At 43.3% G+C, this 14,714-nt stretch overlaps 1 protein-coding gene across 6 annotated transcripts in view; it reads left to right on the top strand.

The window, feature by feature from the left end:
- LOC110491094 (plasma membrane calcium-transporting ATPase 3-like) overlaps positions 1-14,714 on the top strand; it is a 32,869-nt gene that overhangs the window by 15,370 nt on the left and 2,785 nt on the right. For 2 of the 6 annotated variants that reach the window (XM_036947219.1, XM_036947218.1), the window contains 11 exons: positions 181-422; positions 863-1,097; positions 1,662-1,841; positions 1,993-2,080; positions 2,184-2,290; positions 2,602-2,793; positions 4,025-4,238; positions 5,841-6,052; positions 6,454-6,561; positions 7,340-7,522; positions 9,713-9,799. In XM_036947219.1, the coding sequence (XP_036803114.1) occupies positions 181-422; positions 863-1,097; positions 1,662-1,841; positions 1,993-2,080; positions 2,184-2,290; positions 2,602-2,793; positions 4,025-4,238; positions 5,841-6,052; positions 6,454-6,561; positions 7,340-7,522; positions 9,713-9,799 (1,848 nt within the window). Of the gene's footprint in view, positions 1-180; positions 423-862; positions 1,098-1,661; positions 1,842-1,992; positions 2,081-2,183; positions 2,291-2,601; positions 2,794-4,024; positions 4,239-5,840; positions 6,053-6,453; positions 6,562-7,339; positions 7,523-9,712; positions 9,867-14,714 lie in introns of all 6 variants that reach the window. The other 4 variants (XM_036947222.1, XM_036947223.1, XM_036947220.1 and 1 more) reach the window with 2 other exon arrangements.

Below are 14,714 nucleotides of genomic sequence, written 5' to 3'. Positions count from 1 at the left end.
GGCCATTTGGATGGAAATGTATTTTGTTCATGTTAACCCAACATATATAAACCATTCATAGAATTCAGAATTTACATACAAATTTACATACAAATGTGCGTTTTGCCCAGTCTCCTATTCTGTCTTTTTCCTCCACACGTATTGAGCAAAAACATGGTATCTTCATCTTTTATCCCTTAGCCCCCGGATAAGGAGGGAGGCCTACCCAAGCAGGTGGGCAACAAGACAGAGTGTGCCCTACTTGGCTTCATCCTGGACCTGAAGAGGGACTATGCCCCTGTGAGGGAACAGATCCCTGAGGAGAAGCTCTACAAGGTCTACACCTTCAACTCTGTGCGCAAGTCCATGAGCACGGTGGTGCAGCTGCCTGATGGATCCTTCCGCCTCTACAGCAAGGGGGCCTCTGAGATCCTGCTCAAGAAGTGAGTCTGACTTTCAAGCTGGAGACGGCCTGCCTTGTGTGCCTGCCTTGTCATGACAAGTAGGAAAAGTAGTTTCCCTGTGAATCACGCATACAAATAAAGGGCTCTATTCAATCCCTATTGCTGAAGCTTGATAGAATTGTAAAGGTAGATTCCGATTGAGCCCAACATATGCAGCATTTACCGTGAATGCAGTCTCTAACGTGAGAACATTGCCTTTAAATTGAAATCAGGCTGTAATGCGGAACCTCCGCAATACGGATTGAATGAAGCCCAAAGTTGGATTTGATAGAGGCTACAGCTTTGATAGAGAAAGGGGTGGTAGGGGCCTCAAGATAAAGTGGGCCTTGAATGAGAATTGATGATCAAAACAAAATGACAAACATGAATATTGTGCCCTAACATACAGAGCATCTGTGTCCTGACTCTCTGTCTGTCAGATGCTCCTCTATCATGGCTGGTGGTGGCGATCCACGGGGTTTCCGCCCGCGGGACAGGGACGAGATGGTGAAGAAGGTGATCGAGCCCATGGCCTGCGACGGTCTGCGCACCATCTGCGTGGCCTACAAGGACCTGCCGGCCAGCCCTGAGCCCGACTGGGAGAACGAGGCTGGCATCGTCAGTGACCTCATCTGTATCACAGTGGTGGGCATCGAGGACCCTGTCCGCCCAGAGGTAACCAAGACCTTACGCAGAGGGATTCTCTATTGGGGTGCATTTGTTTTCACAGATGTAGGTAAATTTGGAGTGGAGTTTTTCCACAGGGATGACAATTGCCTGTTACTTGCTCTTCATTTCAAGTGGATAATTCTGTTGAAAAATGTCTAAATAAGAACTTGTAAAAACCTAGGATTAGAGTGGGGAGAAGCTTGCCCTTATGGAAGGGTTGGCACAGTAGGATGACACAACAGGTTTTGTTATACTGTAGGCATATAGTTATAGGTATTGTAATCTCTCATAGACAGACGCACATAACATAAATGGCACCGTAGCGTCTGTCAACAGACTGGAATGCGACAACTAACAAGGAACGTTGTTCCAGTACCTTGATTTTTTGTCACTGATCATTTTGACAAATCACAATGTTGCAAGATTTTAATTCTGGGTTTCCAAATGATAGGTTTTGTTATAGTTGTAGGTTTAGTAAATGTTCAATCATTTCTCTGTAGTATCATGTACATCAGCGAGTAAGAGGGTGTGCCAAAGCTTTAGCAAAACTCTGGTGTCTTTTCTAACCAGGTCCCAGATGCTATCAAGAAATGCCAGCGGGCAGGTATCACCGTGCGTATGGTGACAGGTGACAACATCAACACAGCACGCGCCATCGCTGCCAAGTGTGGCATCATCCAGCCTGGGGATGACTTCCTGTGTATAGACGGGAAGGAATTCAACCGACGAATCAGAAATGAGAAAGGAGAGGTAGAGTTCATCATTCATGTGTTGTTTGATACTCTTTTACTGACAAAAAATGCAAGTGCCCTGACTCAATTCATTAGCTTCAATAACTCAGTGATACAAGACTCAACAGTTTCTGTGGATACCCCTATAATACAATCTTTATTTCTTACAGGTTGAGCAGGAGCGCATTGATAAGGTTTGGCCCAAACTAAGAGTTCTGGCTAGGTCTTCACCTACAGACAAACATACACTGGTCAAAGGTGGGTCAGAGACACTCCACTCAAAGCTACAGTAGTATTTTTGTAAACAGATGGTAAACCATGCAGCTGTATAATTTCCAATGATAACTTTCTTTTCCTGCAGGCATCATAGACAGCACTGTACTGGAGCAGCGGCAGGTAGTGGCAGTGACAGGGGACGGGACAAACGACGGACCTGCCCTGAAGAAGGCCGATGTTGGCTTTGCCATGGTGAGTCATGTAAATGATGATGATGATGATGACACACATCTTTAGTAATTTTAGTACATTTGGGGAGATATTAAATCCCATACTTAACGCTACATTTCACTAAATGTACCCTATGTATTTACAATATAGTTACATAGGCATGGTATGTACTTTAGTATTGTTACATTAGTACTTACAGTACACTACTACTATGTAACTATCATACACATAAGTAGGTATTACTGACATGTATTGTTTTTTAATGTGAGACCTGTGAATACTTTTCAAAGCAGTGTACATTTAAAGTGGCTCTTTTTTGTGGCTCTGTGTAGGGCATCGCTGGTACTGACGTAGCCAAGGAAGCCTCTGACATCATTCTGACTGATGACAACTTCTCTAGCATTGTGAAGGCGGTCATGTGGGGCCGCAACGTCTATGACAGCATCTCCAAGTTCCTCCAGTTCCAGCTCACTGTCAACGTGGTGGCTGTCATCGTGGCCTTCACCGGCGCCTGTATCACACAGGTACTCACTCCATCTCTGACTCTCGCACTCCACACCACACCACAATTCACTGTTGTGTAAATTCCAAATGGACCACTTACTGTATGTAACTCACTAGGAAATGGTCAAAGATATAAACTACTGTTCAAAAGTTTGGGGTCACTTATACATTTCCTTGTTTTGAAAGAAAAGCACATTTTTTTGTCCATTAAAATAACATCAAATTGATCCAAAATACAGTGTAGACATTGTTAAGGTTGTAAATTACTATTGTAGCTGGAAACGGCAGATTTTTAATGGAATATCTACGTAGGCGTACAGAGGCCCAATATCAGCAACCATCACTCCTGTGTTCCAATGGCACATTGTGTTAGCTAATCCAAGTTTATCATTTTAAAAGGCTAATTGATCATTAGAAAACCCTTTTGCAATTATGTTAGCAAAGCTGAAAACTGTTGTTCTGATTAAATAAGCAATACAACTGGCCTTTTTTAGACTAGTTGAGTATCTGGAGCATCAGCATTTGTGGGTTTGATTACAGGCTCAAAATGAAGAGAAACAAAGACCTTTCTTCTGAAACTCGTCAGTCTATTCTTGTTCTGAGAAATGAAGGCTATTCCATGCGAGAAATTGCCAAGAAACTGAAGATCTCGTACAACGCTGTGTACTACTTCTTTCAAAGGACAGCTCTAACCAGAATAGAAAGAGGAGTGGGAGGCCCCGGTGCACAACTGGGCAAGAGGACAAGTATATTAGAGTGTCTAATTTGAGAAACAGATGTTTTACAAGTGCTCAACTGGCAGCTTCAATAAATAGTACCCGCAAAATACCAGTCTCAACGTCAACAGTGAAGAGGCGACTCCAGGATGCTGGCCTTCTAGGCAGAGTTGCAAAGAAAAATCAATTTCTCAGGCTGGCCAATAAAAATAAAATATTAAGATGGGCAAAAGAACACAGACACTGGACAGAGGAACTCTACCTAGAAGGCCAGCATCCTCTTCACTGTTGACGTTGAGACTGGTGTTTTGCGATGACCCCAAACTTTTGAACGGTAGTATAGGTAACGATCTACGGACATTCCAAACAAGCTTTAAAGCTAAATGATCTCTCCCTACCTCTCTCCCTCTTTACCTCTCTGCCTCTCTCCTTGTTACCTCCCTCTCTCTGTCTGCCTCCTCCCCTCTCTCTGCCTCTTTCTCTCCCTCTACCTCCCTCTCTTCTCCATACCCCCTCCCTCTCTCTCCCCCTCCAGGACTCTCCCTTGAAGGCTGTCCAGATGTTATGGGTGAACCTGATTATGGACACCTTTGCATCCCTGGCCCTAGCCACCGAACCACCCACTGAGTCCCTGCTCCTGAGGAAGCCTTACGGCCGCAACAACCCCCTCATCTCCCGGACCATGATGAAGAACATCCTGGGCCACGCCATCTACCAGCTCACAATCATCTTCACCCTGCTGTTCGCAGGTACACACAGGGGAGGAGGAGGTGGGAGACTGGAGACTAGGGGGAGGGTAGGGGCCTACAGGTGGGGGTGGAGGAAGGAGACTGGAGATGGGAGCAGGGACGGAGACTTTAGATTGGAGGAGGACAGAGGCTGGAGATGGGAGGAGGGACGGAGACTGGAGATGGGAGGAGAAACGAAGACTGGAGATGGGAGGAGGGATGGAGACTGGATATTGGAGGAGGGATGGAGACTGGAGATGGGAGGAGGGATGGAGACTGGAGATGGGAGCAGGGACGGAGACTTTAGATGGGAGGAGGACAGAGGCTGGAGATGGGAGGAGGGACGGAGACTGGATATGGGAGGAGGGATGGAGACTGGAGATGGGAGGAGGGATGGAGACTGGATATGGGAGGATGGATGGAGACTGGAGATGGGAGGAGGGATGGAGACTGGATATGGGAGGAGGGATGGAGACTGGAGATGGGAGGAGGGATGAGACTGGAGATGGGAGCAAGGACGGAGACTTTAGATGGGAAGAGGACAGAGGCTGGAGATGGGAGGAGGGATGGAGACTGGAGATGGGAGGAGAAACAGAGACTGGAGATGGGAGGGATGAGACTGGAGATGGGAGGAGGGACAGTGGCTGGAGATGGGAGGAGGGATGGAGACTGGAGATGGGAGGAGGGATGGAGGCTGGAGATGGGAGGTGGGATGAGACTGGAGATGGGAGGAGGGGTGAGACTGGAGATGGAAGGAGAAACGGAGGCTGGAGATGGGAGCAGGGACAGAGGCTGGAGATGGGAGGAGAGACGGAGACTGGAGATGGGAGGAGGGATGAAGACTGGAGATGGGAGGAGGGACGGAGACTGGAGATGGGAGGAGGGAGAAGGGATAAGACTGGAGATGGGAGGAGAGACAGAGGCTGGAGATGGGAGGAGGGACGGAGACTGGAGGAGGGACCGAGACTGGAGATGAGAGGAGGGACGGAGACTGGAGATGGGAGGGATGGAGACTGGAGATGGGAGGAGGGACAGAGGCTGGAGATGGGAGGAGGGACAGAGACTGGAGATGGGAGGGATGGAGACTGGAGATGGGAGGAGGGACAGAGGCTGGAGATGGGAGGAGGGACAGAGGCTGGAGATGGGAGGAGGGATGGAGCCTGGAGATGGGAGGAGGGACTGAGGCTGGATATGGGAGAAGGGACGGAGGCTGGAGATGGGAGGAGGGACGGAGGCTGGAGATCGGAGGGATGGAGACTGGAGATGGGAGGAGGGACAGAGGCTGGAGATGAGAGGAGGGACAGAGACTGGAGATGGGAGGGATGGAGACTGGAGATGGGAGGAGGGACGGAGGCTGGAGATGGGAGGAGGGACGGAGGCTGGAGATGGGAGGAGGGACGGAGGCTGGAGGTGGGGGAAGAGGAAGGGAGGGTGTATAAGAAAAGGCAATAGTGAGGGACAAAAAGGTTGAGGAAAAGCAGTCATGGAACTGTAGTGCTCTATTTAGCTTGTAGCGTTTTACATGATCATTTAGTATACCTTTGCTTGGAAGTAGGAAGTATATCTTTAACTACATGTGACTCTATTGTGCATTTATCTCTTTTGTGTTCCTCTCCATCTCAGGAGAGAAGATCTTCAACATTGATAGTGGACGCAACGCCCCTCTGCACTCTCCCCCCTCCGAGCACTACACGATCATCTTCAACACCTTTGTGCTCATGCAACTGTTCAACGAGATCAATGCCCGTAAGATCCACGGTGAACGGAACGTTTTTGACGGCATATTCCACAACCCTATTTTCTGCAGTATTGTGCTGGGGACTTTTTTAATGCAGGTAAGAGGACCATAAGCGTTTCCTTCTTATACGTTCAGGGATGGGCAACTTTGATGGGGGTGAGGACCACAACAAATCTGAACTCATCATGAAGGGCTGTAGTTGTTCACAGGTCTACGTGCCCACATCCATACCCCTCTGCTATTCTAACTCGCAACAGTAAATTCAGACCCCGCATGAGTACCGAGGGCTTTGAAAGAGGAGCATGCGGCCCACTAGCCGCCAGTTGCCCATCCCTGCTTTACATTATAGCAATACTAGTAACGTTATTCAACCATGTCATATACTGTACCTAATAATCATTACTACTTAATTATTGTCGCACAGGATATGTTGTGCTAACCAATGGCAACCACTTTTTGGGATCAAATCTCTCTCATCCTGTGTCTTGTTCTGTACAGTTTGTGATTGTGCAGTTTGGGGGGAAACCTTTCAGCTGCACACCGCTCAATGTGGAGCAGTGGCTGTGGTGTCTGCTCGTGGGAGTAGGAGAGCTGCTGTGGGGACAGGTACTTATGCTGGAGTTCATGTGTAAATGTGTTACCCAAACTGTGGTTCTACAGTGGTTTTGTGTCAAGAACTAATTAAGGTCTTTGACACAGACAAACCCACATATCCATAACCTAGTCTTTAGTTGGCTTTTACAGAAGAAGGACTGCCTAACATGCTGACCAGACTGCACGCATGTTGATTTTGTCCACCCACACCAGACGCGATCAGGACACGCAAGTCCTGCCTCTCCCGTCTCCTAATTGGTTTTTAGGAGCCTATACCCATGTGGGTGATTGAAAGACGAACTGAGACAAACAACTCCAGTCCAGTTGGTAGTGGTAATGCACCTTAAATTTGGTTGCCAACCGCCATATAAATTCCAAAGAATAAGAAGAAGCCTGAAGGAGGAGAGATTCCTAGAAATTAACTCGGTTTACCCTTTCATCTATAGATTCATTGTTGGAGTAGAGGACCTTGTGCATTTCAGGTAAAATAACAACCCAATGTTTATATCCCAGGACAAGTTAGCTAGCAAAAGCAAGCTAGCTAGCTAAATTGCCATAAATGTTTAATACTTTTCACCTGTCTCCAAATTAATATAGTTGGTTCAGAGTTCATTTTGATATTTCAACCTGCGTGTCCTGATCATGTCTGGTGTGGGTGGACAAAATCAACATGCGCACGATGGCGTACGCAGACGTTTGGTCAGCATGTAAGACCCACCAGACCGAAACCCTTTGTTTTACAAGTTGTGTTCTTCTCCTTGTCAACTAACACTGACCCTGACCCAAACAGCTCATCACCACGGTACCCACCAGCCGCCTGCCCTGTCTGAAGGAGGCTGGTCATGCGCTCGGTAAGGAGGAGATGATTGATGATGACATGGCAGATGATGAGCAAGAGATTGACCATGCCGAGAGGGAGCTGCGTCGAGGGCAGATCCTCTGGTTCAGGGGCCTCAATCGCATTCAAACTCAGGTACAGTGCATTGGGCTCCACAATTCCCTGTCCCTTGTCTTTCTCCAACAAGGGCTGTACTGTAGTATGTACTGTACTGTAGCATGTACTGTCCTATGAAGAGGAGGCTTTTTTGCTTGCCCGACTCATCTCTGTTGATTTGTGTCTCTCTTTATTCACCTTTTGATGCCTTAATTCATTTCACCACAATTAATTCCTTGTTTTTTTATATGATATGAACACAGTGATGTGAACAGAGTAAAACATGCATGTAATATTCTCACTCAAAAAAGTTATATTTTATGAAATCTTATTTAAAACACAATGATTTTGGATCATTCTGTCAGATACCAAAGATGTTTTCCTATACAGAGCCTTCAGAAAATATTCACACCCCTTTACTTTTTCCACGTTTTCTTGTGTTACAGCTTGAATTTTGTGTATCTGCCCTACACACATAAAGTCAAAGTGGAATTTTGGTTTTATATATATTTTTGTATTAATTAAAAATGAGAAGCTGAAATATCTTGAGTCAATAAGTATTCAACCCCTTTGTTATGGAAGCCTAAATAAATTCAACAGTAACATTGTACTTAACAAATCACATAAGTTGCATGGACTCAATTATGTTCAATAATAGTGGTTAACATGATTTTTTATGACTAACCCCAGCTCTGTAACCCACACATACTGTAAGGTCTCTCAATCTAGTAATGATTTTTCAAGAACAGATTCAACCACAAAGACTAGGGAGGTTTTCCAATGCCTTGCAAAGAAGGGCACCCAGTCACTACAAAGATACAGGCATCCTTTCTAACCTTCCTTCCAGTTGCAGGAGAGGAAGAAAACCGCTCAGGAATTTCACCATAAGGCCAGTGATGATTTAAAAACAGTTACAGAGTTTAATGGTTGTGATATGAGAAAACTGAGGATGGATCAACAACATTGTAGTTACGCCAGAATATTAACCTAATTGGGAAAAGAAGGAAGCCTGTATAGAATCAAAAATATTCCATAACATGCATCATGTTTGCAACAAGACACTTAAGTAAATGTGGTAAAGAAATAAACTTTTAGTCCTGAAAATAACAGCTAAGCACAGGCAAAATCCTATAGGAAAACCTGGTTCAGTCTGCTTTCCAATGGACACAATGGACACTGGGAGACAAATTCACCTTTCAACAGGACAATAACCTAAATCACAAGGCCAAATCTAACCAAGAGACTTGCTAACCAAGTCTGAATGTTGAGTGGCCAAGTTACAGTTTTGACTTAAATCGGCTTGAAAATATATGGCAAGACTTAAAATGTCTGTCTAGCAATTATCAACAGCCAACTTAAGATAGCTTGAAGAATTTGGAAAATAATAATGGGTAAATATTGTACAATCCCGGTGTGCAATGCTCTTGAAGACTTACCCAAAAAGACTCACAGCTGTAATTGCTGCCAAAGTTGTTTCTAACATGTCTTGACTCAGTGTTTTATTTTGTATAAATGTTCACATTTTCTTCCTCTTTTAACATTACAGAGTATTTTGTGTAGATTGAAAACAAAACATTACAATCAAATTCATTTTAATCCCACTTTGTAACACGACAGAATGTGTTGTGTTACAAAGTTTCAAGGGGTGTGAATACTTACTGAAGGCACTGTATTTATCGATAGGACAAACATAGTTATGTATATTGTTGTAACCGATGAGTCATTTTGATTCCATTGCATGTTCAGATTTCTCACTAAAATACTTTTTCTCCTTCCTCATGTCATTGCTATTATTACAGATTCTGTCATTATTTTTTATGCACCCTTTGTTCATTGTTAATCAATCCTAAAAACAAGTATATGAAATATTTTACAAGTGTTGTAATTGTTGCCTTTCTTGTACACACACCAACATCTAGATGAGACATAGAAAAAAATTACTGGTCCATATTTTGAGGGCAACATCATTGATTAAAAACAGAGGTCTAAATTGGATTAGGTTTGTCTATTAAAATGCCTTTTTGTATCTAATACAGGCTTTTGATACCTCCATAGTGGAACATGACCTCTACAAAACTACAAAACTCCACTATACCATCCCTTTAAACGTGATTCATTCTGTGTGCTGGTTCCCTCCGATATGCATCACGGGGCCCCCTACCAACTGACATGAGTTACTGCACGACTGTCATGTCCTCTCTTTAATATCCTCTCTCTCTTCTCCAACAGATGGAGGTAGTGAGTACCTTCAAGAGAAGTGGTTCCTTTCAGGGTGCTGCGCGACGTCGCTCCTCAGTTCTCAGCCAACTCCATGACGTAACCAATATTTCTACTCCCACTCACGTAGTTCTCTCCACTGCCAATGCAACTGGTGCGCCTGGGAGTGAGTTTCTGCCATCCATTAACGGCACACAACAAAAAACAGTCCACTCACCATCATCAAAATGAGCATGTTGAAATGCACCTTTGCCTGCCCAGAAATACAATTAAGCATCAAAGATACGTGTGTTTGTCTATGTCCGTGTTTGTGTGTTGGGGAGTGGGGGAGCCAACACTGAGGCGCCTGACCCACTGACCTTTTCATTTGACTTTTTGTTGTTGTATTAGTTGTTAATTTAATATTTCTTTACATCCTTTTCACTACTACCTCATGATCTTAGTCCAGGATTCAATCAGAACCGTGCTAGCCGACAGCCGCATGACTCTTGTTAGAGTGTCAGGCTGCATACTCGTTTGTCTTCGTAATTCAATATAGACTACTTCACTTCTTCAAACATGATCATTATCTGGCCAGCAGTATTTAATGAATGCATAAAGAATATAATTGTTTTTTGTTATATTTTTTATGTGTGAAGATTTTATAGTCCTGAATGTTTTCTAATTTATGCTTTTCTAATGCACAAATAAGGAGAATGTAGGCTATGAATTTCTTTGAATGATTTTACATTTGAGTGTCATTATTTTTATCATTGATATAGTCGACACATGAAATCACCATTTTGAACTACTAATGTGGTAGGGAAAGAAGGGGTGGTTTTTGACAATGACCATCACTAATTTGACAGCTCATTTCCCAGTTATACCTCCAAAACCGCCTGAACAAGAGCCATGCGTTTGTCGGCTAACACGGGTTACCCTTCATCTGATTTAATCCTGTCCGTAATCTATTTCTTTATCTTGCTGCTTTGTTTGGCTTGACACAGTCTGTGATCAATTGTGTTTCAAACTGCCCAGAGAAGACGGTCTGTCTGCTCCTTATTTTCAATGAGATCGACATTTTATTCAGAGCATTACAATGACGCAGCCAATTTCTGAGATGACAAACCAAGGTAAAAAGGGACACACAAAAGAAAAATAGTTACATTTATTTTCCAGTGTGTGCGCTTCTGGAAAGTTGTAAACCTTCGAGTATAACCTGCAACAGTGACATTTCTGAGATATCTGTTTTTGGTCACCTTACCAATAAAACAATTTCTCTGTCCCTAGGTTCGATCAGACTGCCAAATCAGGATCTGCAGTGTTGCTTTGTACAAATAACTACCCTCATTTTACTTGGTTTCTTTTGTTCTCTCTTGTTGTAGGTTCTGCATCTCGTGAAGGAAGACGTTTTTATTTCCTTTCTATTTCCTAACATATGCCTACTTTTTTGTGTGTTTTTTTTGTCAGGTGTAGATGATTAAAAGACTAATTGTGATTTGATTGTGATTAGATCTTCCTGACCACCTCCGGTGGTAGTTAAGGACCCATTGTATCTGTATATTAATCAAGTGTAAACAGATCTGGATGGTCAAACCATTTAAATCATCATTATATCGGCCACTAAAATCATTGACCGCTAGCACCATTGACTTATAGCATCAGTAATCATCTTAAAAAATACATTAATTCATATTATTGTGAAAGAATGTTTGTCAAATAATTAGCATACAGGGAGGCACCAGGAAATCTGGTCAAATTGTGGACACAGTTGATGGATAAGAGACACATTTTTCACCATGTATAGACACGACAAACATTGATCAGATAGTGATTGGATCCTATTGATCAGGTCACAAAACCCACATGTTAGCGCAAGGTGTAAACCATGCAAGAGACAGGATTACACATCAGACTAGATTGTATTTGGGTGTAAAAGGTGTGATCTGGAGGTTTTTCTTTCCTTTGATCTGAAGGAGGTTAATTTGGATGCATGTGGTGTAATTGGTTTAATGCAATATCCATGCATTCATCCAACCAACCCACATAAAAAAAACAGTCCCTCAAGTGTTCAGCATTTTGCCTCATTTCCATTAAGGACTTCTTTATTTATTCGTCTCATTTATAAACAGCTCCAGATTACCTTGTCTATAAGGAAGATTAGTAGACATCTGAATGTAGGAACTCTAACTTCTAACTCTAACTATAGAAGGAATTTGCGTTGATCCAAGCAAGGTCTTTTACTTATTATTTTGCTCTTCAGCTTTATAGGTACGTATCATTTCCCCTTAATGTTCTCTACTTTCCAGACAGTATGGTTGTCAGTTTAGTGATCATAGGTAGCTCTCTATGGGCTGAATCCTAATTTGAGATCCATACGTGTGCAACACTCCAAACACACTTCCCAAATTAGGAGTCTGTTATATATGTTTATTACCACAATGTATGTTTTCCTTGTCCTATGTTTCTGTTTCTATGTTTTTACCCCTGTCCTAAGTTTCTCATGGCTTTATGAAGACTATGAATCACACTCACCTGTCCTAAGGACTCGTGAAGAAAATCCTAAATTTTGTGTCAGGGTTGGGATCATTTCAACTGAATTCAATTCAGGAATGGAATGTACATTGATGTACATTGATGGATGGTCCATTATCTTCACTGAGAATTGTTTTACCAATTCATTAATTGAATTTCCTCTTTGTTCCCTGAATTGACCGAGTGGAAATGAATTGAGCACAACCTTGACTATCATTAAGACCCGTCTGTCCTCCCCTAGTGTCATTCAATACGTCTGCAGCGTCCATGGGATTCAACCTCCACCGCAAAAAAACAGGCATTCTCATTTTCTTCTCAAAGTTAGGTGGCCCATTTCAAAGAAACCAAGTGAATACATTGACTTGAATAATATTTCATTTTCAACAGCTGTTTGGTATTGACCATTGTGGGACTTATACTCGAAAGTTTACAACTTCCGCAAGGGGACATTCATTCAGAGGGTACCTAAGAATGATGTGTTTTTCTAAATCATTTACTTAATGGAAACAAACAGCTCTTAGGAGAGAAAAAGAATTAGCACAAGTCAACCTTAACATTGTCTCTGTGTTGCCTCACTCCCTCTTCACAACATGGTTATTGGGTCATGTCGCTTCTTGTCCAAGATCTTTGTGGTCATTTTCAGAGGTAGAATGGGTATTTTTTTGGTTGTGCTTGCTACAAAAGTTGGCCTTTTTGGATGTGCTTGCTGGGGAAGTAAACAAACAAATCTTATTGTTTGTGCATGCTGAAGTACAGTACACTGAGCACACAGAATTCCTAATGCTCATCCATAACTCTGACTTTCGCGTGAATCCCTATTTTTAAATCAGCGTATGATTTAAACAAGGGTTACTTGCATGTACACTATATATACAAAAATATGTGGACACCCCTTCAAATTAGTGGATTTGGCTATTTCAGCCACACCCGTTGCTGACATGTGTATAACAGCAAGCACACAGCCATGCAATCTTCATAGACAAACATTGGCAGTAGAATGGCCTTAATGAAGAGCTCCGTGACTTTCAAAGTAGCACCGTCATAGGATGCCACTTTTCCAGCAAGTGAGTTCGTCCCATTTATGCCCTGCTGGAGCTGCCCTGGTCACCTGTAAGTGGCGTTAGTGTGAAGTGGAAATGTCTAGGAGCAACAACTGCTCAGCGAAATTGTAGGCCACGCAAACTCACAGAACGTCACCGCCAAGTGCTGAATCGCGTAGCGCATACAAATTGTCTGACCTTGGTTAAAATAGTCAGTACCGAGTTCCAAACTTCCTCTGGAAGCAAATTCAGCACAATAACTGTTCATCGGGAGCTTCATAAAATGGGTTTCCATGGCCGAGCAGCCACATGCAAGCCTAAGATCATCATGCACAATGCCAAGCGTCGGCTGGAGTGGTATAAAGCTTGCCGCCATTGGACTCTGGAGCATTAGAAACACATTCTCTGGAGTGATGAATCACGCCTTCGCCATCTGTCAGTCCGATGGACTCATTTGTGTTTGGCGTATGCCAGGAGAATACTACCCGCCCCAATGCATAGTACCAGCTGTAAAGTTTGTTGGAGGAGGAACAATGGTCTGGGCTGTTTTTCATGGTTCAGGCCCCTTAGTTCTAGTGAAGGGAAATCTTTACACTACAGCATACAATGACATTCTAGATGATTCTGTGGTTTCAACTTTGTGGCAACAGTTTGGGGAAGGCTCTTTCCTGTTTCAGCATGAGAATGCCCCCATGCCCAAAGCAAGGTCCATACAGAAATAGTTTGTTGAGATCGGTGTGGTAGAACTTGACTGGCCTGCACAGAGCCTTAACCTCAACCCCATCGAACACCTTTGGAATGAATTGGAATGCAAGCCAGACTTAATCGCCCAACATCAGTGCCCGACCTCACTGATGCTCTTCTGGCTGAATGGAAGCAAGTCACTGCAGCAATGTTCCAACATCTAATGGAAAGCTTTCCCAGAAGAGTGGAGGCTGTTATAGTAGCAAAGGGGCGTCAACTCCATATTAATGCCCATGATTTTGGAATGAGATGTTTGATGAGCAGGTGTCCACATACTTTTGGTCATGTAGTGTATCAAGTTAGGATTCAGCCTGAAGTGTCCATCGCAACATAATTGCATTCATGTTCACATACTTATTTGCTCTACATCAAATTCTCCGTGGGAATGAATGTATTATTATGATTTGATTATACTTCACAATATGCACATCTCTTTACAATTTAGGACCAGTCATAGCAATTGCAGGAACACCTTATTTATGTTTTCCTCATTAACAATATTAAAGTCAACTTCACCATAATGCCTTTAAGACCTATGTTGAGTTCTGTGTCAATGGGTCCTGACTTTGAGTGGATGAATAACCCGTCATTTGTGATTATTTTTGTACAGGGACAGGGGTACACTCTTAGAAACAAGGGTTCCAAAAGAGTTCTTTGGCTGTCCCCATAGGAGAACCCTTTTTGGTTCCAGGTCAAACTCTTTTGGGTTCCTTGTA

The sequence above is a fragment of the Oncorhynchus mykiss genome, chromosome 16 (assembly GCF_013265735.2).
Source record: "Oncorhynchus mykiss isolate Arlee chromosome 16, USDA_OmykA_1.1, whole genome shotgun sequence".
NCBI lineage: Eukaryota > Metazoa > Chordata > Actinopteri > Salmoniformes > Salmonidae > Oncorhynchus > Oncorhynchus mykiss.
This window is presented reverse-complemented; position numbering and strand designations above follow the sequence as displayed.